General features: G+C 38.6%; 2 protein-coding genes across 3 annotated transcripts; both read right to left on the bottom strand.

Moving 5' to 3' along the window:
- Positions 1-1,451: 1,451 nt before the first annotated feature.
- itm2ca (integral membrane protein 2Ca) lies at positions 1,452-8,072 on the bottom strand. The gene is made up of 6 exons (XM_027999354.1): positions 7,794-8,072; positions 4,981-5,124; positions 4,701-4,889; positions 3,429-3,539; positions 2,576-2,726; positions 1,452-2,495 (listed from the first exon to the last, which is right to left on the bottom strand). Exons 1-6 carry the CDS (start codon positions 7,884-7,886, stop codon positions 2,404-2,406), a joined length of 780 nt encoding a protein of 259 aa, XP_027855155.1. The 5' UTR covers positions 7,887-8,072; the 3' UTR covers positions 1,452-2,403.
- A 2,353-nt stretch (positions 8,073-10,425) lies between these two features.
- Positions 10,426-24,481, bottom strand: cab39 (calcium binding protein 39). Of its 2 annotated transcripts, none has more exons than XM_028045841.1 (9): positions 24,312-24,481; positions 20,466-20,621; positions 17,441-17,605; positions 15,750-15,868; positions 14,784-14,952; positions 13,928-13,987; positions 13,431-13,496; positions 12,883-13,026; positions 10,426-12,362 (listed from the first exon to the last, which is right to left on the bottom strand). In XM_028045841.1, the coding sequence occupies exons 2-9, from the start codon at positions 20,577-20,579 to the stop codon at positions 12,174-12,176; spliced, it is 1,026 nt and encodes a 341-aa protein (XP_027901642.1). In that variant the 5' UTR covers positions 20,580-20,621; positions 24,312-24,481; the 3' UTR covers positions 10,426-12,173. The 2 variants fall into 2 exon arrangements, with proteins under 2 accessions (XP_027901642.1, XP_027901643.1); XM_028045842.1 differs by lacking the exon at positions 24,312-24,481 and adding an exon at positions 21,576-21,643.
- Positions 24,482-25,748: the final 1,267 nt, after the last annotated feature.

Here is a 25,748-nt window from a genome sequence, read left to right as displayed (position 1 = left end):
ACTACCAATTTTGATTTGCACTGATTTTATATGTTATGAGATTCTAAACTATGTGGACCATGTCAGAAAGATCCTGTAGTCTACCAAAATGTATCTTGATGTGCCCCTTGACCTCCTTTCTGGGGCAAAAACATCTCTGACATCTCTGACACAGGAAGTGGCTTTGTTTCAGAACAGGCCTTTGATACGGACATGTACAAGGAAATGAATGCTGATTCTGTACTGAAAAAGAAAGGACTAAGGAACATAAAAAAGCACTTTACCTATGAAGTCCCAGAAGAGCCTGTTGAAGATGCCTTGAAACAGCCATTGAACCCTTAAAGGAGAGGTTTGAAACACCGGTGAAGTGAGTTCCAGATTTGGAGTGCTTCTCAATTTCCAAAAAGTCGAAGATCAGGAAATGTGCAAAGAGTACAACAACCTCTGCAGGACATTATACACTGGAGATGAAAGGGAGATTGATGGAAAAGACCTCACTGTGCAGATCAAAAACTCACCAAGCTTGCCTTCTGATAGCATGACTTCTCTTGATCTCCTCACTTTTATCCACAAAAAACATTTGGAAGAGCAAGAACTGTGTCCCAAGAGTTTCCTGCGCTCTGTCTGTGAATGTGGCGTTAGTAGAAAGGAGCTTCTTGAAGCTGAAGCTCATTCGGACCTACCAAAGGTCATCCACAGAACAGGATTACCTCAAAGGTCTTCCAATAATCAGAATCAACCATGAGACGGGCAAGCAGCTATCACATGAGGACATAATTGATGACTTTACAAGTAAAAAAGCCAGGAAGTAGACATTTTGAGGATAATATTTTACTGTCAATAAACTGTCATGTACTCCTTTTTTGTTACTTTGAAGAGTTTGTCAGGTATTATGGTAATAAGTTTGAGATTTTATAAGCATTCAGTGCTTTTATTGTTGCTCTTTAAAATTGATGTTGGCTTGTTGTATTTTCTGATTTAAAGGAAACATTTTTCTTATTTACTGACCTAATCAATTACTCCACAGTATGAAGGAATAAATAGTAAGGAATAAATAGAAGTGGGCCGAATACAGAGCCCTGTGGCACCCCCTTGTGGACTGAAACAAATTAAGAACACAGAACACAGCAGTTCATGTATGGAGATGGCTACTGAGGTAATGTGAAAGCTTTGCAAATGGTTTCCCAGAGTCAGACGTTTTACATTATAAGTATATCCAGTAGGTGTCGCTGGACAGTCAGAATGCACTTTTTAAGACAAAACAAATACACTTGCAGACAAAAATGGAGAAGCAGCTACCCATCATATAATGCAGTAATCTAAAACTATGTTGGGCATAAAAATGCATGAAAAATTAAGGCAGTAAATGCAAAATTAGGTTACTTCCTCTCACAAAATTCCAATTTGAATTATGTTACATGACAAATAACCTAATTTTCATAATAGATTCTTTAAGAAAAGAAGAGCCAGACTCTTAGTTTAGTCATTTTTATTGAATTCACAGACAGGTGCCATTTGGCAGACAAACTATACAGATCAAAGTTGTCAGGTAATGCGCTCCTTTCGTGTCTTTTTGACTTTAGCCCAGTTTCTGATCTGGTCTAAGGCTTTAACATCATTTCACCAAAACACTAAGGTTTCCTCTTCTCTCTTATAGATAAACACATGCAAGATAAAGCTATGGTTAATGAAAAATGAATTTGGCATACTTTCAGAAATATTTAAATTAAAAATGAGATGTGCGTCTTCACATGGCTGACTAATGGAACATCTTAAACCTAATATATGCAGTCTAAGTACTATGCAGTGTTCTCTGCATTTTACATCATGACGGTGCTTTTGAAAAAAAATGAAAGGCATAAAAAAGGAGCAAGAAGCATCAAGCATATAAGAAAAGATGCAAGCAAGCAACTAGCAGTTAAAGTTTTACATTTCACAAAACAGAAAAATATTTGATTAATGACAGGAAATCCAAAGGATGATGTTTGTTGAGCAAAGTAAGACTTTGTGCTCCTGGTAGCTGATCATTAGTGAAGCTAAAACACAAATTGACGTCCAGAGCTTTAGGAAAAAGAAGCACTGCCACCTTAATGACACGTGGATACAGTAACCATCGCACAGAACAAATCCCCACAGAGGTAGAGGAGAGATGTTGAAATGAGCTTTTATTATTGGCTTAAGGAATTGCTACATGGAAAAATCCTGTGATAAAACAAACAGTTTAGTATTGCATCACCACTGTAGGGGTAAATACCATTAATTAAAACAAAAAAATAAGAACAGCAACAACAAAACAGATAGTGGAAATCCATATTTATCCAAGAACAGCAGTAATAAAGTGCAACTGAGATATGATCAGATCCACCGGAGGGATGGGGGTGCTACAGTGGCTGGGGTAGTGAGTGGAGATGTGCAATCAGGTGTTTACGCCCTGTCACAGATCACCGTCTCCACCACGAACGTGTTCTCAAAGTGGCGGATGTGGTGGCAGTCCTTCGCCTCTCGTTTGCTGAGGCCTGCGACGAGGAACGCAAAACAGACAAATCAGTAAAAATTGGTTCTGGTTTCAGAAACGCTTCTTCTCATCCAAACTTACGTCTGCGGGTGACGCGGCGCGTCAGGCGGTACGTATCCTTCCCGTTGCACAGGCGGTAGATGAAAGGCCCCAGCTGACGCATGTTGTGCACTTTGCCGGTCACCACCATCTCTTCATGAATGATGTAAGTCTGAGGCAGGTATGTTCCCTTCTGAAAAAAACAAAAACAGAGGAAATATCTCAGGGGAATAGAGTTATCAAGGGGTTTATAATGAGGCAGAGGGAAGAAGATGTATGATGAGTTTTCATGGTTATGTTAGCTCACGTCAACAGATAAATTCATAGAGGACTTATCATGCAAAGTCCACTTTTTGTTCTTCCATTTGAATCTACTGCCTCTTAAAAACAGTCCAAGCACCAAGTAAGTCTCAATTGGTAGGTACTGCCATATTATCTAGCAACCTCAGCCTGTCACTTAGCAACCCAAGAGGAACTACAGCATGTTTGGGCAGCTGTATTTTTGTATGCACCTTATTATTCAGAAACCACTTCCTGCATCCTTGATGGATGTGCAGGAGGATTTGCTTCTCAGTCAGACTTAAAGATTTATGGCTATACAACTGTTTGCAGCCATTTTCATGTGTACAAAGTGCAAGTGTAAACATGGAGTTGTTGGGCGTGACCAGCAGATTATTTTGACTTAAAGTGATAGAGACCCTAAAACAGCTGGAAGGAGCTCAAAATAAGCAGAGCTGACCAGACTAAAATCTTATCTGAGAATAATTTGGTTCACAAAATGTAATGAACATGTTTTGTGTAGCCCATGGACTTAGCATAATAACATGTCCCCTTTAACATGAAACACTGCAGGCTTCTGGGACGTCGGACAGGTTCATGATGACCGCGGTGTTACCTTGACGTTGATAAGAAGTTCCCAAAGATTGCGAGGAGGCATCACAATGGTGGTGTTCAGCTCAATAACATAGCATTTGTCCAAAGCAATATCATGGTAGGCGGTTAATCCCTGGAAAAGGCGAGAAAAAAATATATATATATATATATAATCTAACATAACAGGGATGCTACATTTTTGGATTTATTTTTAGTAACACTGCTTCTTTTTTATTTTTTTGATGAGCCTATGATAGAGAGATATAATGTGTGGAATTTTTTATTTGAGCTAAAACTTTTCAAGCCATCACTTCCAAAAAAGAATATTTACTTTCAGAAAAGCCTTTATTTCCACCTGAAACATGTTGCCTTATAAACGTATCCATGCCTTTGAACCTTTTCAAGCGTTTGTCGAGTTAGGACCACAAAATTCAACGTATTTTATACTGATTTCATTGTGATCATCAGCAACACTGCTCTCACAAATCTCTGTTTGGATGCCATACTTGGTAGGATTTTATAGTTCAAATTCCTTGGATGCAGTTCCAATAATCCAATAAGATATCTGGTCTGTTAAATGGACTTTCATTGACCTCAATCCCCAGTATCGATGTGTGTTTTTGTGTTTGCTATGCTAACGCTCAAAAACACTGAAAGACGTAGTGATAAAAGGAGAGAAACAAAACAAAGGGTCAGAAAGAGGTTTCCTAGTTGTCACAATATAGACTCTCATTTAACACAACACGTCTGAGAGGCTATGAGGAGGCTGCTGAAATCTGAAAGGAAGACAGAGTCAAATACAAGGAAATACTGGAAGAAAACCTGCTAAAAATTGCAAAGACTTTACACTCAGGGGGATGTTCAACATCCAGGAAGACAACGACACAAAACATGCAGCCAGAGCTTCAGTTGCCCAGTCCTAATCCTAAATCCTATTGATAATCCGTTACAAACTCTAATGCCATTGTGCCTGACTTTTGCGAGAAAGATTGAGCAAAGCTTTCAGTCTGTTTTGAATAAAGTTAACTAAATACAAATGCAGACCACACTTTTCAGATGTGTTTTGGTAAAACCGTGTAAAAAAGAAGAACAACAAGCACTGGGAAAAAGTTAAATAGGTGTACATATTTTCACAAGGCACAGTGCTTGGATAGAACAAGACAAAGGGAAATCTAGTAATGAATTAAAGGGACATTAAGCTGTAAATGCAGTATATGTGTGTGTGCGTGTGTGTGCGTGTGTGGGGGTGGGGGTGCACGCGTGTGTGTGGGGGGGTGTGCGTGTTTGTCCTCACCCTGTGGAAATCATGGATTATATCAGCAGGGTCACTCCCTCCAAAGTGAGGCACGGGCACAGTGATCTTCTCATAATTGTCAGAAAGGTAGATGCCGACATTTTCCTCCAGCTCCTGGCGTCCACGGAGGGGGGCATAGACGGAGTCTTCAAAAAGAACCCTGCAGTGAAACAGGTTCTCCTCTGGCATCTGTGTGCACACACACAAACACAAAGATTAACATTCACATCAGCAAATCGGTTCACGAGCCGATCTTGGAGGAACTGCAGAAGAATCTTACATGAGGTATAAAGTAGTAGCGATACACATAGATGGAGGCCAGAACCAAACCGGCCATGAAGACCACCAGGCCAAACGTCAGGCAGCAAAGCCCGTTGAGGGGCGACTTTTTGGGGCGCAGAGGCAGCACCAGTTCATCCTCATCCTGGAGGAAAGAAAACGAAAAAGTAGAGATGGCTTGATGAGAGATTTAAGCCACATTTTAGATTTTCCTCAAGGACTATTTTTCTGCCCTGGACCTCCTGCCTGCATCAGCTAATCATTATTATTGCAAGATGATGCAACATCACACATTTTGTAAATGTTTTACTCATTTCAACACAAAAAGAAAATGATTGCTCATATTATATCAGCACTTAGCACAATGGTGCCCACATTTTGTCACAGGCCAAAATCACCAAGTTCAAAGTATTTTATTTTACTTTCCAATTAAAAATACAAAACTATTTGACATAAACTAAGCATGTTATATTTTAAGGAAACAAAGTATGTTGAGAGGTCTGTAAATCATCTGAAACATAAACAGTTTTGCACCTGCTGCCTTAAAAGAAAGGCAAACAGTTGCAGTTGTTTTTTTGAGGGGGGGGTTTCTTTAGTAACAGTAACAACAGTGAATAGGTCACTTTTTATTCCAAATGCTTACTGCATTTAGCCAAACTGTTGTGTTAAAGTTGAGTAAAAGTCACTGGTTCTGTACTACAAATGTAAAGCAAAAATAAAAAATACATGCAAGTGACAGATACTTGGCGTTGTACTTAACGTTTTACAGCTTAAAATTAAAATAAGCCACTAAAATTTCACTGTTAAGCGTCTTTTGCTATCCAATTATTTATTAGTTAGTCCAAAAATCAAAAGCTTTACACTGTATTGATAGTAAATGGCAAATCAAGCAGAAAGGACAGAGCTTTTCATATGCTAAAGAATAGCTGCTGTTGCATTTTAGGCGATAAAGTGCTTTATTTCTTATTTAAACAAAATAATTGGATCATTTGTTTATTGAACATTTAATGTATTTCTAATATTGTATAAAAAAGGCTTCAGTGACTACAGAAAAAAATCTGCAGAATGTGAAAATTTATACATCGATCATCAGAACAATTGATGGACTCAATAGTTTACTATAATAATCCCTAGTTGCAGACCCAGTCACAACTTCCATACCAATAGTGCTTGGGTAGGCTCGACCTTTGAGCGTCTAGCGTACATTGTTTAGAGAAAGTTTATGGTCAAGGGTCAGGGTGAAAAATCTTCTGATTCTGGATTATAAGAACATTTCTTGGTGCATTTCTAAGCAAACGCTTCTAGTTACAAAAAGATGCTCAAGAAGAGAGCTAGGAGACAGTATCCGTTCTTCCCACTCATCTACACAAAGACGAGGCGCTGAAAATAGTCTGAATCAAACAACTGCTAAAAAAAAAAAAAAAAAGAAATCCACAAAAAACAGAAACATTGCGTTTCAAGCAGGAATTATCAGGCTAGGCTGCATTCAGATGAAGAACCATCATCAACCCTGCTTATGCAAACTCAGACTGGGATGGTGGTGAATAATCTGCCAAAGCCGCCTCCAGTCTCTCAGTCCATCTGCTGGTGCCACGCGCCTCAACCTGTGTGGGCAGAGTGGCACTACATGCTCAGAGCGGGTCTTCCACTTGCAACTGTAATGATTACCTGCAGAAGTGATTCAGCGCCGATTGTGGAAGTGCTGCTGAGTGATTGCAGCAGGTAAACAACAAAAGGTGGCTATTCCTAGCCGAGGAAATGAGGGAAAAAGCAAGCAGGCAGCTCTTAGAAAGAAACATCAAAAGCAAACAACGACTATCCAGCGAGCTCTAAGGGAATCAACACAAAAGACTTGGAAGCAGTGACTTTGTTAGACAGTACATGGTGCCACCAGTGCAATATCTTCCACTGAGTTGATTTTCCCATCTCCTGCTGTTCTTCAAGGAAGCATTTGGAGAATGAACACAACAGAACAGGGCATGTGCGAACACACTTTTCTTTGGGTTCTTTGTGTTCCGTCGTCTCACCGAGGGAGGACAGTGTCTCTTTCACACCAGCTGACAGCGTGACACACCAACAGGCCTGTCCGTCCTCCGTTCAGTACTTTTGGAACATCACAGGAGGACGTCGCAGAAGCAGCTCTGTCCTTCTGTCAGATCCACTTCCTGTGTCAGCGCAAGATCTTATCCACGCTGTCTTACATTACAGACCCTCATCCTCAGAGCTCTGCCATGTATCATTGATAGAGGGAAGGATGCTGCCACAGCAAAGTTCAGGACTCCCTGCTCTGCCCGCTTTGTCAACTGTAACAAATTATTTTGCATGCACTGCAAGATTATGCATCCCATTAGTCATTTTGATTGTCAAAGCAGTTTTTTTCTTCAACTTTACCGTTTTCCATTAAAACGTAAGGTTTGCACTTCAAAACGTCACAGAGGGGAGGAGGCGGTGACAGCAGCAAAGGCCCTGAGAAAATAATTAGTCTTTTTTTTTTTTTAAACAATCAATTAAATCAGTTCTGAACAAAGTGTGCATGTGAAAATCTTTAAAAAAAAACTTTCATGATGCGCAGAGGGGAGAAGTGGCGCCTTGCACCAGCAGATGTAATTCTGTTTGCAGGCAAATGGCGATTGATGCAAATAAATAAATAAATAAATGTGCAGGAGTGCAGGTGCAGGCGGGTTTGCACCAACCGCAGATCGCAGTCTGGACAAAGCGAACATCGCGTTACACACGACAGCAAAGGACAAAGTGTTAATGTGAGATAAATTTAAAAATTAAAACAGTAAAAAAAAAATTAAAAAAAGGTCTCACCATCGGACGGGGGATGAGGATTTCCGTCTTGTCGCCGTCATTCTCCTTGTCCACTTTCTGTCCCGCCACAGGCTGGAAGCTGATCTTCACCATGGCTCACGGTGTGTGCAGGTGTCCTCACCTCCTCCTCTGGACCGTCGCTCGGAGAGGGGGGTCAATGCTCGGAGACCTGGGTCAAATGAATCAAGTCCCACCAAACAGCGTCTGCAAGGCCGCCCTGCTCGCTTCTCCCCTCCGTGGGGCCGTTCAGCTGTTTTTGTCTCTCTCCACCGGAAGTGCGAGGGGCTGCAATTTTTTTTTTCCTCCTCCAATAAATTTGGTTCTTAAAGGACCAGTCCGGAGTTTTTTTTTTTCTGTTCTTTTTCCTTACAATTGAGCTCCAATCAATAAAACTATATTAAAAGACCAATAATTATTGCTGCAATGTTCGCATTTTGTCTTCTTTTCCTGCCGTACGGTCACCGACGGGGACATTTTAAACGCACAATTCTAGGTAGCAATAATCACATAACAACGGCGCATTAGTCAGAGTCAGACCCTGCTAAATGGGTCACATAGGAAATCTATTTGCAGCTCCTCTCTGCTCCAAAGACAGCTACAAAACGCCTGTCACGGCGCCAACATTTCTATCATCTGCAATCTGATCGAATTTGTAAAAGTACGATCACGTGGTCTGGATATTCAGGGTCCTGCTGCTCCTTGCACTTTCACACCAAGACCACAAACTTTGACGTAGTTCATAAATCAAAGCAAAACTGTTCATAGATGTGAGATGGAAGGGAAAGGATGGCGTTTGCAAAGTAACAAATGTTTTAGGGTATAACTATACTGCATAAATAAGTATTTTCTAGCACAACTGTCTTAATACATTTGAAAAAAAGACAAAACTGACTCCAACTTTTCAGCAACATATAGGCCTATAGTGCAATTATCTTAGTACGTTGAAATAAGATAAAACTAGCTTATGAGTAACTTTTCATCAAGATATATTAGCTTGTTTCAAATCAATAATGCCTTAATATTGATTGTTTTTTAAAACAAAGTATTTTCACTGGCCGATTATTTCACTATTAGCATGAGGAAAAGTCTTGCTATAAGTGAAATAATCAGCCATTTATATCAAATTTTAAAATCTATATAAAGGAATTATTGACTTGAAACAAGCTCCTATATCTTGTTGAAAAGTTACTCGTAAGGCAGTTTTATCTTATTTCGACTTATTTACTAAGATAATTGCACAAGTTCTCAATTGGATTTCAGTCTGGACTTGGACTTGGCCACTCTAGTTCAAGAACACACTTCGATCTAAACCAGAGGTGGATCAGATGAATTGCTTGTTACCAGCCCTTCGCAGACCTGAATGAGGAAATTTAGCGATTTAATTCAGGCGTGTTGTAGAAGAAATGCACCTGAAAGTTGCAGGGTACTTCTGGACTTTAGCCCTCCTGATCTAAAGCACCGAGTTGGAGCTTTAGTTGACCCTCTGGAAGGTGAACATCCACCCCATTTTCAAGACTTTAAGCGGTTTCAACATGCTTCTTTCAGTATTGCCCAATTCTAAATTATTCCACCGTCTTAGCACAAGACAAAATACAATAATATGTTTCACTATCTGTTTCTATCATAAAGTGATTTGCATGTGGCCCAGACAATTAAATTCTGGACTCGTTTGACTAGAACACATCCTCCCACACATTTCTCTACATGACTTATGGTAAACTTTAAATGGTATTTTTAGTTGTTTTTTGGTATTTCTTTGTTTTCTTCTTGCCAAATTTGTGGTGTCCACAACTATCAGCTGATCAAGACAAATACTACTTGGGTTCACAGTCAGAGAACTCATCAGATCTTCCCTCCAGTATGCCATGGAGATTTCTTGTTGAACATTAATTAAATTTATGAACTCTTATTTACCAGGTTATTTATATTTATCAGAGAAACGTCTATAAGATTATATAAAGTCTGCTAAAAAAATTTAAAAAAACAGTCTCCAAACCTGTGGAAGTCCATCCCAAGCTACCAGAAAAGAAGCATAAAAACCCTGTTAGTAGAATTTTAGAAAATAACTTCTAATTATTTGTGTAACTTGGGAAAAATATTTATTTCATCTTGCAGGTTTATTGTATTTTCGCCTTTCTAGAACTCAGGGAGTTCAAGGTCTTTATCAACATAATGCTGAGCCAGAAACGCTGGTTCCCAGATTCCCTGTGAGAAACTTTGTGAAGGTATGCATTTTCATTCTGTGTAATGATTATGGCTTATGGATAATAAACCAGACATTTCTGTCTAAATGATTTTTATAACAATCTTACCTAATGTACCACTTTAGTGAGACACGAAATGTTCCATTATTTTATTTGTCAATAAAAATGTCAAGAAATGAAAGCTTGCAATATTTCCCTCTAAGTTTCACTTTTTGAAATAAGAGACAAAAATATAGAACTTTTTTATATTAACTTTTAACATGTACCTATATTTATTTCATAGTTAATTCTTTTTTTTTTTTAAACCTGTCATTTCAGAAGTAAATTTAAACCTCAAAAAGTAATTCAACATTTCTGAAAGTTAACATGTCCTTTTGTTATCCTGAGGATGAGTTTTATTCCCATGAATAAAGTGCGACACAGCTGCATTTTATCTCAAATGTTTATTTAATTATTTGGGCCCAGGCCTTTGACACATCAGAAAGCTCCCAAACACTCACTGCCGAGACTGGAGATAAAGTCAACACACTATCGTAAACTGTCAAGGATTCGTTTTGTCATTTCAATACTGTCCGATGCTGGAAGGGAGATGGGTAAGGGGGCCAATTCCAGTACAATCTTTAGTGCAGCATCATGCAGAACCAGTGAAGCAACATGCATGTTCAGAGTAAACGAAGGGGACACCAGGCTCTTACTGTAGTGTTTTCTGCTCCGAGATGCTTTTTAGAACGTCACTCACTGCAAATGAAGACAATATATGTGGTTTAATCAGTTGTTCTCAGCTTCAGCAAACCCAAAAGCACTCTGCTACCCACAATGCTTTACGCTCACCATTGTACTGGAATTATAAAAAGGCTCAAAACACAAAGAGAAGGGTGACAGTGAGAGCGTTATAATCCGGTCCCACTTGAAGCTTACAAACTGTGAGGGGGCTAACATGGCACTCTGATGTTACAAACCGAAACGGTAAGAAAACAGGGAGCAGAAGAAAACCGCCCCGGTGAGGAGAAACGAATCACCCAGCACCTCGCAAACTGCAAACACACACGCTTTAATGTTGCTGTTAATGCTCTGCTCTGCTCTTCCCTCCACTCCCCATCTGCACTGCACCCCTGCACATTTTCTGCAGAGATCCTCAAAATGTAAATGAACCGACCCAGAGCTGTTACTATGACATTCCTCTGCTGTACAAATTGTTAAAGATCCTATAGGTTAGCTAAATGTGAGCTGGCCCTTTAAGTTATGTACAAAGCAACCCAACCAGCAATCATTTCACCAGTAAAATGAAATGCGGAAACAATGTCACTTTTCTTATGTTCAAGACAGTAACTTGATAACAACCAAAAACAGTTTGTTTAAGGTGATATATATATATATAATATATATTTATGTCAAGGTTAAACAAAAATCTACAAAGCAAAAAAAGGCATATGTACACGATCACCCTGTCCCAGATAATTAAAAAATAAAAATGACCCAAATCACGGGCTTTAACTACTTTATACCCTATAACCTTCCCTCCTCAGCTGTGCTTCAAGCGCTGTGTCATAAAGCGCACAGGAGGTAATAAATGGTTCTGATGGCATCTGGTTGCTTTGTTAGATGAAGGCCAAGATGCAAACTAAAGCAGCCGTTGGGATGTGCATGAATCAATGTGGAGACGGTGCTGAACACTGCAGCACCGGCGCCGGCCACAGATCTGTCATATTTCAAGGCATGCAACAATAGTTCTGAAGCTCTTGTTTGTACCGTTTATCCCAATGTCTTCAGCAGCGGCTTGTATCTGCATGTTTTATTATTATTATCATTTGCTTGTGTGCGTATCTGTTTGATTATTGTCGCACCTCTCAGAAAGCCTGCCTTAGTTTGAATGTGTGGATTTGTTCGTTATGTGTGATGAACTGTTGTGGCAACATAATAAATCAGCAGCAGCATCTACTAGTATTTTCTGGCATCTTTTGAAAGAAAGAATAAAAAAAAAAATCTTAAATGTTCTGAGGGGCAGAAGAGCTGGCAACTTCCTGGTGAGCTGACGTGGGTTTGTTTTGTTCTTGTTCCTCAGTTTTTGTTCAGAAACCAGAGCAGCTGCTGCCGATGGCTCCGTTAAGCAGACGCCGTCTGGATGTTTTCCAGACCGGGTCTTGGCGGCTCCGTCCTTGCCCTGCCACGCGCCCCCTCAGGCCTCCTGCGGGGCGGGCCTCTTCAGGTCCCTGATCTGTTTGATTAAGTAAGTCTTTTCATCGTTGAACTGTTCGTCCTCTGTTCTGTCGTTCTGGAACTTGCTGAGAAACTCTATGAGTTTGGCCTGGTTCTTCAGCAGGATGTCCAGGATGGGCTGCGTCTTGTTGGGGTTGGCCACAAACACCTGGAGGTGGACGAGGACAACAGACGGGAGTCAATATACTTGTGTTTCTGATGTGAGAATGCAAGTTAATCATTATATATTACAGGATAATGCCTGTAGTTTAGTATAGTTTGATAGAAGAGCATGGTTTCTATGTTCTTCAGTTCTGAAAACATCATGGAAACCTGACCAACTAAAATATGTTTACAATTGTAGAAGTAAATAACTCTAGAGGTGTGAATACATTTACAAGGTGCTGTTTACCAGACTGCCTTCATGCAAAAAAATATTATACAACTGCAGCCCTTTGTCATAGTTATCAGTTATCCCAGGAATGTTCACAGTAAAACGATGAAGCATTAAGACGCAACTGAAGAAAAGTAAAATACATTTCAGAGCTTTTAAATGCACAAAAAGCTGAGATTTTCCAAGTCCATAAATTGTGGGACATTTCACAAACACTACACACTCACAAACATTCCCTACAATTTAAAATATCTAATCACTCTCCTGCCCCTGACCAAGTATTGCTCAACTTTACCTTAAACACATGGAAAGCCTCAAACTGGATGTTGCGGCTCTTGTCCCGCAGCAGATTCATCATTAGCTTGAGATTCTCCGGCTTGCTGATGTATTTCGTCATTATGGTGAAATTGTGCCTGTCGAGAAGCAACTCCCCGAGCAACTAGACAATTTTAATGAGACATAGAGAAGCACAAATTAAAAATGGTGCAATTCTGTTTGTTAAGCCAAACTAGAGTAATTATTCAGATTTTACAACTGAAGGTCCTCTCTATGTGGTCAATAATGATCAATATAAATCTGTATTGTGAACTGAATATAAGTTTATATGTTCAGTATTAACTAGAATTCATTTATAGTCATAGTATTCAGACATTTAGTCAAATAAACCTCAAAGGAATTAGCTTTAGTTAAAATAGTATTTTTTTTTTGTCCAACCACTAGATGGCAGACATGAGGTGGCAGGGAAGGATGCATTCGAAGAATTAAACACTCTTCCTTAAATAACTCTCTAATAGAGTTGCCTCACCCTGAGATCTTTTTATACGTGCAACCTGGGTTTCTTACCTTGAGGGACTGCCGTTTAGTCACGTAGTTTTCTGAGTGTAGTAACTTTTCATATTCAATGAAAAACTGGAGGAGGTAGAGAGAGAAACATGGCTGTGGTTAGAGACGAGAAGGAGATCAAGCACAGACTTTCACAGCGTTTTCTCCGTCTGATATCGACACACACAAAAAAAATCTCCCACACAATCTGACAGTTACTTTGTGTTCTCATGGTGCAAACGGTGTCCCAAATGGCTGATTTGGACTTGTTAAGGAGGAAGTTGGTGACAAGCTGATCATCCAGACAAAGTGTTCATCTGCTGCTCTTAAAGTAATCTGAAGTTCTGGATTTCAATGAAAAAAGTGAACTTGAAAAGTTCAACAAGCAGCTGCAGATTTCTTCAAGACATCTATTATAACTAAAGTTTAAATCAACTGCAACTGGTTTTGCGAAGTGTTTTCATATTTTAAATCCTTAAAACTTCACTCTCTGCTTAGAGAGTTGTGTGTGAACTCACTTTGTCATAATGCTGCTCCAGAAACTCGGCACTCAGTAGCTTGTGTCTTGTGAGGAGGTCCTGGAAACAAAAACATATATTCTTTAATATAAACCTGATCATTTGTAGCAAAGAATGCAGCTACAGCTAAAGAAATCCTGCTAACATCAACATGTGAATATTTCAGTTTTAATAATTAGATAGCAAAAGGCAATTAATAATTTTTTTCACAGAATTTGAACAGGGCAGAGCAAACGCTACTTATATATTTTTAAAATCTTAAATACAAAATGTTTGTATTTTTGTACAGTTTTGTCTTAATTACTGCAATGAATATGTTGTTCTTTCAGCAAATCGTCTTTTTTGAGTCTGTATATTCCAGCTGACAATTATTTCAATAACTGATTCATCACACTTAATCACTCCAGGCCTATACTGCGGTAAAGCTGAGGCTGACTCTTAATCTTTAATGCAGGATAAAATATTTTGGACAGCAAAGTGGCAGTAAAAATGTGAAGCTGCCACAGATTTGATGCACTTTGTCTATTATTCCCAAAATGCATCTAAATCTGTGCCGCTCCAACAGAAAACCCAATTACAAACGTCTCATTGTAAAATTATCATCTGCTTTAATAAACAGGTAAAACATTCTGCAGCAAAAGCATTTATAATAGTGACATTAGTAACCTCCATTTTCATAAAATAACCTTGGCACAATTATAAGACTATTAGATGGATGATGGGCTAATGATGCACTCAACTTCATTTCTGCTCATCACTTAAAGTCATTTGAAAATAATATTTTAGTCGTTTTATAGTGTTCTTATTGAACATCAGAGCTAATGCTGCTTGATTCACCATCAGCTGCTTGACTTACTTTGAAAGTGGCAAATGCATCGGAGGCGATGTCGAACGTGGACATCTCCACGTATTTGAAGAAGTCGTAGAACTGCTCCGACCACAGCGTGATCTTGGTCAGCGGTTCGTGTCTGATGCATTCCCTCAGCATGATGCCGCAGTTCAGGGCGATATCCGGAGACTCGTACCTGCAGGAAGCAGCGATTTGCCGTTTAACACAGGGCTCTGCAACCTTTACAATCCAAAGAGACATTTTTACCCTCCGTCAAGCTAAGAAGTCATTTAAAGTCACAAATTTAGGATGACCGCTTGGAAAAAAGGCAATTTATAATTTCTGATAAATATCTACTATAGGAAAAGTGCTTATTATTTTCAAAAGAATTCTTTTTTATTATTTTAAATTTAAAATAAAGAAAATATGGATACTTTTTCTTTTATGGGATGTTGACATTTGCGGAAAATATGTAAATAAATAAAAGCACATATTTGCTAAAATAATGACAAGAAAAAATGTTTTAAAAGTAATTTTAGTGTCATTTTGCTGTGGAAATTCAATGAAACTGTTCCATAAAATAAACTGACACACATTTGTTTTATATCTGCCATCTATACTTAAAAACAATAGTTGGCTCTTCATCAATTTTAAGCTCTTGTGGAAAGTCCAGAGAGTCACTTTGTCAGACCCCTGGTTTAACAGATGCTAACTACCTGAATGCAATTATCTGATTAGCTACAATCTTTATCATGAGGTGTTTAAAAACGAAGTTTGAGGAAGAAGAGATCCTGGAGAGGAAAGTATTTTACAGCACATCAAAACATGTCTGCAGATCATTTAGGCTGCAAAAGAGTGAGAAAGAGCCAAACTTCAGGAAACATCAAAAAGGCTGAACGTATTACGACAACGTAAAACATTTAGAACAAATTTTAAATTATACTAAACATGGAAAAAAATAAAAGTTTTAAAAACATCTGCCTGGACTCTTACCCTTTCAGCAGCATGAAAAGGATGTTTTGCTGGGTACACAGGTACTCTACAGTAGGTGTCCGAGTGCCAATCTGGCGCCTCAGGATGTTGTTGAAGATCTGGGCTACATCTTTTTTACCCTGTTAGCGACAGAAACATAAAAACATCAACTAATACCACAGATACTTGAGACAAATCATGATGAAACTCAAGGTTCAAGATTTTGTGTTGTATTTTTGATGCTATTAGGAGTCTTAGAATCAATAGATTTACCAATATTAGTCTGACTATTTGAGAATGTCAGTAATGGTAAGTGTAGCACTGTTGTGTCATTTTTATGCTGTTTCAGATGCAAATCATAATGTAAGTTATTGTCATTCAGCACAGGAAACTAAAGCAACCAGAGGAAGAGCTAATGGACACAAAACAAAAACAATTCAGACCTTTTTCTTAGTTCCTCAAACCCTTTTTGTTTCTGTGCAGCAACAACTACAACCATCTGCATCCAGAAGAAATGCTTATGTAGACATTTTAGCTGATATGCCAGTTTTGTCAGAATAACTTCTCTTTATTTACAGTTCCCTGTAAAAGCATTTGTACCTTTGAAATTCATGACGTTTTACACCAGCCTATTTTTAGAGGTGGGTTTTATGTAACAAAACAATAAATGGCTTTAACAGATTTTTTGAACTAAGAAGCTTAAAGTGAAAGCGTGGTGTGCGCTGTATTTAGTCAATAATTGATACAGCCAGGAAAGTAAAAGCTTGATGGTGCCACCACCATGTTCCACCATGTAGGTGATTATTAATAGAACTGCTTTAATTTTGGAGCCAATACTTGGCAATATAATAATGACGTTAATGTGACTCATACACCACTCGTCTTATTTGGTCATTACGTCAATTCATTTTTCTAATCTGCAGAGCAAAAATGTTTCTGCAGGAACCCCAGCTTTTTGATTTGAAAGTGTCCATCATGCAACCACAGGAAAGATGTGGGTTCACAAAGAAACATGAAAACTTTCAAATCCCTGTCCTGCTTCTGTCTTGTATAATTTGTAATCCTTGATCAGCTCTTTGTCTAAAGTAAGGAGGATGTGCCAGTGTAAAAGAGGAAATGAGCTTCTTTCAGCACAATGACTCATAGATAAGGTGAGTCAGAGCAGCCTGAAGCAGATGCCTGACATTTTCCAAAGAAACATAAGTTTACACACGTATACTTAATATTTTCCTCTTTCCTGTTCCTTCCCTCTCACTCAGATAGGCCTATCAGGACAGAAAATTTGGCTGGATGATTAATTGTCCCAGAAGTTATTGCGATAAACAATAATATTGTTATTTTGAGACCATTTTCAAGTACTGCAATAGAAATGGCATAATAAAGCAAGAACACATCCTTAAAGATCAATAAACTTTAAATTCTAATAAACATTTAACACTGGAACCGGAAGACATCTTAAATATTCAAAATAAAAAAAACAACAGGAATAACAATTAAAATGAATTTTGAAGTCATTGTAAATAAAATTGTTCTTCAAAAAAAGGTCTAGTTGAGACAAATGCACCAGACTGAAGACTTTTGCCATCCAGTTTTTGGTAGGAAGAGAAAAACTTTAAATTATGCTAATATAAATGATTGAAATGATTGAATTTATCATATGATTAATTGATTGTGACAGGCCTACACTCAGACCAATAAAACTAAGCTCTCACCTCGAAGTCGATGAGCTGCAGGTCAGCGATCAGGGTGCTGAGCAGGCCGCTGTTGTAGAGCTCCTGGGCCAGCTGCGCCACTGCTTCTGTCTGCGGCTCCTTCTCATTTGTCCCATACAGGATCTCCTTCATCGCTACCAGGCTCTTCGACACCTCCTCTGCAGCCTGAAATATTGCAAACATCCGCTCATGAAGCCGCTCCACTTAACAGTTAACGGGACGTAGTACTGCTCTGGACTAGAACATTTTGTCAGGTTAGGATCTACAAACCATAAAAATGTTTTTAATTATCAGCAATGCTAGCAGTGCTAACATCTGTGAGGCATAAAGAACTCCATTTCGCTGTGATGGTGATTTCTTATCTAAACTGGGGGTTCAGCAGAGAGGAGTCAAAAAGTGTCTTTAGGACAAATTGTAAATGTCTTTCAGCGGCTCAGCAAGAGTCCCGACCTGAATCCTCTGGCCAGAGGCCTGAAAAAGCCTGAGCTCCGATGTTTTCCATTTAAACTGATGGAGCTGTAGAAGAAATCGGCTGGAGATCGGCGTGCCAACATGATGCCATCATATTCAAGAAGATTTGAGGCAGTGATTCCTGCTAACAGCACATCATCAGACTGTTAAAGGCTGTGAATACATATGTGATTTCTTAGTTTATTATTTATATTGTATGCTTGCAAAAAATGTGTAAAATACTGTAATGTGTACGATTTTAGGATAAAAACTGAATTGAACCCATTTTGAACTCAGACTGTGAAGCAACATGAGGACTTTCTGGCGCACTGTGACCTGGAAGTAATGGTTGCGGTTTGGTTCGTACCTCAGTTTTGAGGTCAAGGCTCAGAACAACAGCAAAAAGGAAACCAAATGCTAGGTTTCACTCTTTCACATAAAAATAAAATGAAAAATAATCACCTTTTTTAAGAACTGCGATATAAACCATTAATACCACAAGGAAGTTCTAACATGCTGCCATAAATCTGATCTAATTTCAGCCAAACACGATACCTACAGGTCATAAGTCAAATAACTGATGGCGACTGAAGCAGCAGGGAAGGAGTAGAGATCTTGCAGTCTGAAAGTTGTGAGTTCAGTTCCAGCTTCATTTCCTGCCAGATGTCGATGAGCCACTAAACACCAAGTCGCCTACCAATCTACTTATAAACGAGAGCGTTTATAAGCTGAATGAGTAAATAACAGAAAGCAGGCCAGGAATGTTAGTTTCAGGTAGTTTTGCACTAATTTCATGCATATTTATGAGGCGATAAAGATTTTAATAGGTTCTCTGTAAATAATAACAAAATGTTTAGCATTTATATCAGGTGAAACACCACCAGATGACTTATTTAGTGTCCACTCGAGGTATTAAATCAAAGGTGAAACATAATCTTGTTAGTTATCAGAAGTTGCTAAGCAACAATCTTTCTGATAGATGCAATGGCTTTCTGATAGTTTTACAAACTGCTGACTAAAAACAAGCCGGTCCTGCGTGTTGTTCGCGTTTTGAAAGCCACACGCTCGGCTTCATACTGAGCATATTTACACAGCTGCTGTTGTGAACAGATTCAGACGTTTCCCTCTGGTCTCTCTAGCATTACAAATACGAGTGAAACTAATTCCTATCTGTACTGTGACGGTTCGTATTAATACATGTGTTGTGTTAATTAGGGCTGAGACAATTAGTCGGATTAATCTTCAACTAATTTAGCAATCAATTAATCATTAACTTGAGTATATAGACTCTAAAACATGCTGTTAGCTGACAGAACAGAATCACAGCAGTAAATAAGTCAAAACTATGTAAGAAATACACAAAATTCACAGTTAATTGGAAAAGTTTATTTGTCTGTAAAAATGTTCTACCCAGAGCTTCCTCTAGTTTTAGTTTTAGCTTCACCTTCACCTGTTTAAAGTATTGAAAAAAATTAATAAACGCATAAATAAAATCGGGCTGCACAGTGGCGCAGTTGGTAGCACTGTTGCCTTGCAGCAAGAAGGTCCTGGGTTCGATTCCCGGCCGGGGTCTTTCTGCATGGAGTTTGCATGTTCTCCCTGTGCATGCGTGGGTTCTCTCCGGGTACTCCGGCTTCCTCCCACAGTCCAAAAACATGACTGTCAGGTCAATTGGTTTCTCTAAATTCTCCCTAGGTGTGAGTGTGTGTGTGCATGGTTGTTTGTCCTGTATGTCTCTGTGTTGCCCTGCGACAGACTGGCGACCTGTCCAGGGTGTACCCCGCCTCTCGCCCGGAACGTAGCTGGAGATGGGCACCAGCAACCCTCCCGACCCCATTAGGGACAAGGGTGAACAGAAAATGGATGGATGGATGGATAAATAAAATCTCCTATTAAGCATTTATTGCTCTTAATTACTATTTGGGTGATCAAGAAATAGTCAATAGATCAAACTCACATTGTACTGAACATCAGTACAATGTGAGGAAAACCTTAAACATGTTGATGTTAGAAGATTTTGTTTTACTGCAGACGATCAAGTGTACACAGAGGAATGCTGTTAATGCATTTTAGGCCATAAAATGTTCATCTTTTTTTTTTATATTTGCATTTTTATGCATTTCTACAGCAAGAAAAGGCTTAAGTGGTTCATAGAAAATCTTCAAAATGTGTCAATTTTTTAGTCCAATTAATCAAAATAATTGATAGAATAAGTGAGTAGAATAAAGTAATCATTAGTTGCTTTTCTAATTTCAATTCCTGAAACTACCGCCATAAACAGAAAAACATATGTAAAGATTTGTGTCTATTATTACTGTGATTTGATTAGAAATAATGACATTCAAATCTGGTAAAGATTTGAATCTGGTAAAGATGTTTTTATATGATCCAATCATGTAAAAATCATTAACATTAATGAGAAATTAGGCTCAGACTTTGCATTAACAGATGTCTAAATGTAAACAATTTGGATGGGTATCGGATGAAACTTGATTGTGACATCCCAAACATTAATGCATGAGCAAAGCATTCAGGTTGTGTTGGAAACAGGTTGGACTGGAGGAATCTCTTTTACCTTCTCTGCCTTTTTATCGGAGATGTCGTGCTTCTCCAGCACGGTCATACTGTCCTTAAGGTTCTTGACGATGTCCGCAGGTGACTTGTGGGACTTGCCAAAGGGAAAAGGCATGGCGGAGAGTTACCACGAGTGACCAGGCAGCGGACTGTCCACCTGAGGAAGGAAATGTACAAAATTATAGAAACCTTGTGTCCAGACACAGTATTTAACCTCTTGAAAAACACCACTAATATCCAATTCATGATTTAAATCGACACCTAAAGATTTAATACAATCAATGATTCAAGGATAAATGGAGGGAGAGGTGTATCTTTTTACTTCCTGTACACATCACTTTGAAATCTGACCTTTAAATCTCTCACATGAAGAGATTAAACCTGGTGAATCACCTGGTTAAAATATAAATAATCAACCATGATGTCATCTCAGACCTTTGTATGGGCCTAATCTCTCACTCAGAAATCTTAGCCGTCAAGCTTTTATTAATGAAACACGCCTATAAGAATTTTCCATAATGGAAAACTTTGTAGTTCTGGATCAGAAGTAGGAATGGCTGATCCAACAGAATCACCCACACAACCCGACCCATCCAACCAACACATCAGGGCTTCACGGTAAAATTTATAGTTTAGATCACAAAAAGAGCGCTTAATGAAAACGAGATAAAAACATTTATTAAACCTTTAAGTCCTAAATGGAGCGCCGGCGATCCAACCAAATTTGCAGTACTGTAATTCTGCCACACTTTGCACTATCTGAAAAGTTTCAACGGTTTCGGAAAGGGGAGACGTTGTGCTTTCCAGCCAGTATCGGGTTATTACGGTAATTTCACCCCCTGCCATAGCAGGAAGTGAAATTAATAAGAGTGCCACTCTTTTAATAGACAGTAAATTGCAAAAATAACTTGCTAGATATTGAAAGTTCCCGTTTTTATGGATAAATGGGCAAATATATTTACTCACAGGACATTTAAAGAACTGTGTACAATTAAAATAAGCAAAAACATGCAGACATAAAGACATCTTTATGTCTTTAAGACAAAGAGTTAAGAGATCTGACAGAGTAGTAGTGATCTTTAGAAAATAAAAGGATGTGTAAGAGACCAACCGTTTGTTCTGCTGTGATCCTCTAAACCTGGAGCAGTCGCCACTTTCTCCTCTGTCTGGACAGAGTCCACATTTAGAAAGCAAAGCTAGCTCCAGGAATATAATGTTTGAGTACCAGCCAAGTGTGAGATGTATTTATAAATATATATGCATGTGTCATGTGGGACTAAGCTGTAATATAAAACCATGTCTCACTAATGACCCATGCACTTTGACATGCTAACATCTCTGCTGACCCAGACACACCTCGTCGTCAGCAGAGCAAATCCGTCTTTTCCACGGGGCTAAAGCTTGTTAATGTAGTCATCAGGCTGCGGCACCGCCTCCCTACGCCTTCCTGCCCCACTTCAGTAACAGTGACGCAAATAAGGAGGCAACACATATGGCAGGTTGAAGATCTGCAGGTCACCGCTTACCCTGCACAACTCCTGATCGAAACTGTGTGCTGTAGCAAAGTAAGAATCCTTGGATCCGTCAGAAAAACGTCTCATCATAACAGCTCGCTTCAGAAAGTCAATATCAATGATATTAAATGATTGATCAAATTGTCAATTATTTCATATTTAAAAATTACATCATCAAATGGACCAAATCATAAAGTGATGTGAAATTTTGGGGTATTTTAAGGACAGACATGGCAATAATTCACATAAGTAACAAAAAAATAACATTAGTCAAAATATTTTTTTTCTAAATCAGTTTCTTTCAATAAAAAAAACTGATCAAACTTTCACTAAAACCACAGATGTTTGTGTCTGGTGAATGTTTGGTTCAAATATGTTTGTTTTTCATTCAGTTTGTTGAGAATCCAGAAATTATACTCAAGTAAGAGTAGTGATACTTCATAATAAAATTACTCAAGTAAAAGTAAAAAGTACAGCGTAGTAAAAATACTCCTAAAAGTACTTTTTTTTTTTTTCCAAAAAAATGTACTCAGGTAAATGTAACTGAGTAAATGTAACTAGTTACTACCAACTCTGCCTACAGTTAAGGGTGCAACTAATAATTTCATGAGGCTCCTCAGCAGGTCTATGTGATTTGGGTGATTTTATTTTATATATTTGACAAAAAAAAACAATAAAAAATATGACTCATCAAAAAACATCTTGCAGCAATTAAGATTTAAAGTGGCTGACAGTCAACATGCTGAGCTTGTGATTTTTCTCTAAATTATTCTCATAAAAAATGTATCTATTTGTAACCCTATTTTTGTTTTCTTTTTGTGATGTCTACACCTTAACTTTACAAGAGTTGTTGTTTTAAATAACTTTGACTTAACTGTTTTTCTGCACAAATTATAATATGCATGGACCAAATTTAGATTAGGTAGTCTTGGAAAACATATACAAACAACATTTGTGTATGGAAGAGTACAGTTTTGTAATATTTTTGCTCCTGGCCAGAACCATAAAGAATCCTCTTGTTCTTTAGAAGACGTAGGCTGGATTAGATAATGAAAAATGAGCCCTGATCAATCTAAAAACAAACATTACCAACTTACAGTTGTGAAACCACAGATGTCAGCAGCTAAATATACACACGCATTGAACTAAGGTATTTAAAAAAACTGTAGATTCCTATTTGGTGTTTAAATCCTCTGTTTACAACCACCAACAAGCAGAGATGTGGAAAGCAGTGTGTTTTGCTTTTAGTTGAGGATGTTTCCTGGTTTTAAATTAGCTTCATCAACGATAGGATTAAAGCTACACATAATTTTAAAAGATCACAACTAAAAACCTATTATAAAAAGTGCATATTGCTGAAGTTAACTTTCAAAATCTGATGCTCCACCGGAAGAACGCAAACAAATCAGCGCGGCACAGTCATAAGCAACTCAACCTGCAGCATATTTCACATTAACTCGGCCCAAACTGACTTCATTCCTTGCAGAAACACAAGACACGGTGTTGACTGAAGTGTCTGCATCCTCCTGAAAGCAAATAAAGCTGAGAAATCCCGTAAACCTTCCACCGTGGCGCACACACCCTTCAGTCCGGGCAGGAACAGGTTCTCCACACACCATCTGACACAGAGATCAATTACTCATAGCTGGCGCTCGTTAACCACAACAGCTTATTTTTAATTGTGCAGCGATGCCTTTCTCTGTTAAAACTGCAGCTACTAGCTGAAAAGACTGGCAAAAAAAAAAAAAAAGAGAGAGAGAGAGGGAGAGGGAACAGGGCCTGGGTAGCTGACAGTGAGCACCGCCCATCCGTGATCTCCATGCCTGCTTTGTGATGGTGTGCAGCGCCAACAAAAACGCACCTGAGTCGATTCAGTGCCGCGCACGTTAACAACACAGTTAAAACAAGGCTCGCCTGTGTTGTTTCTACTGTTCAGCTGAACTTTGTTCAGAAGCTATCGTGGCCTATAACCTTTTCAATCACTGTCCAACAAACGGAGCTACTGCTGCAGCTGGGTCGCGTCCGAAAGCGTCTTAACTTGACCACCAGGATTGCTCGAAGCTCACAAATCTTTTATGACAGAAGTTGTGGTGACCCGTGTTAAAATGTGTCTGGGTAAAGCCTAGAAATAATAATTTTTCAATTTAATGCGCAGAATGTGTCAGGTTAGAAAGCTAACTAGTTAGCCTAATGCTAACCAGGCCTGCCAGCGGCTCCTCGCTGAAGCCCATGCCTGTCTTTAGCAGCAGGCCAGCTTCACCCATCCCCGCTCTGCTCACTGTTTATTTCCTTGTTATTACTTCATAGCCGAATGTAAATACACAACAAAATACCTTGTATATGACGTTGTCGACGTTTTCCCCTCAGCTGTTAGGACTGCAAAAGGCAATTCAGATAATCCGTGGAAGAAAAGGGCTTTGTTTTGCTCGTCGACTCCCCTTATTTTACTGTTGATAATTGTGCGGCCCCTGTTACCTCCTGGTTCTTTCTCTGAGGCAGGCCGATTGGTAACGCTGGCGGCGCAGCAGTCGTGGCTGCAGTGACGTCTTACCGACACCTCTGGCGGTTCGGTGGTACAGCAACAACGCAGGTTTGTTTCTGCAATAATAGTACATGACCACACGAGGGCGCTTGTTAAAGCGTTACTGGAGGAGTGTTTCTTTTATATGAGGAAATACGATTTCAGTTCTGCGTATCCTGTTCAAGTAAAGAACTAATGTGGATATTTGTGGATTATTTCATCTGCTTGTAGGAGGGTTATTAAATTGCAGATATGTACTACTGCCACACAACTCAACATTGTATCAAACATTCAAACTCCCTGAACGTTTTTACTTTTTGTTATGTTACAACCACATATTTCCATGTATTTTTAGAAGATTTCATTTGATTGATCAAGACTATTTGCCACAAATTTCTATGGTGCTTCCATTACATTTAAAGTAGCATTTTTTTCCAATAAGATTTGCTTTTCCAGAGGCATTTTTTTGTTTTGTGTTTGTTTGTTGTTGTTGTTTTCTCTTGCTAAATATTGCTTGCATAATAGATTAAACTAAGAAAGTCTCAATTTTTAAACCTTGCCATAAATTCCTTCTTTGATTAATGTCTGGACTGACCCAAAATGGTTGCAATGGAAGATTAAATATTTTTTTAAATAATCGAAGCAACAGATTTTGATAAGGGAATAACATAATTAAATGATGTAAAGCTCAAAAAAAATTATTTTACATAATTCCACCCCTTTAAATAGATTTTTGTGACATTCTCATAGGTTGGGACAATTTTTTATAACCTACAGCTGCTTTAATTCTCTATAAGCTTATCCCTGCAGTGTCCCTCAGTCACTATGATGCTCATTGTTCACTAATGTCTCTAACAAATCTCTATTGACCTTTACAAACCATTTGCATTTATACTGAGATGAAATTATGCTTCAGTGGACTCCATTTACTTACTCCGTGGCTTCCAATGGCAGTTGTTTGCACTTGATATTTTTAGGGATATTACAAAATGCACACCACACTTTTCAGACTGTTATTTTGCAAAACAATAAAATAAAAAATTTAAAACCATATAAACTTGTTGTTAACAAGCTTTGTGGAATTCTCATAAGAAGTGTAAAATAAATACCACATCATTTGATTAGATAATCTTTTCACAGAACTAGGTTTGTGTACTTCAGACGGTGTAATGCAAATTATGTGGGTTCTGCATTGGTGCAGCATCAACCCAACCTTTGTATAATAGTGCCACAAAAGAGTACCTCTACA

The sequence above is a fragment of the Xiphophorus couchianus genome, chromosome 18 (assembly GCF_001444195.1).
Source record: "Xiphophorus couchianus chromosome 18, X_couchianus-1.0, whole genome shotgun sequence".
Taxonomy (NCBI): Eukaryota; Metazoa; Chordata; class Actinopteri; order Cyprinodontiformes; family Poeciliidae; genus Xiphophorus; species Xiphophorus couchianus.
The sequence above is the reverse complement of the archived record's forward strand: the minus strand, read 5'-3'. Positions and strand labels throughout refer to the sequence as shown.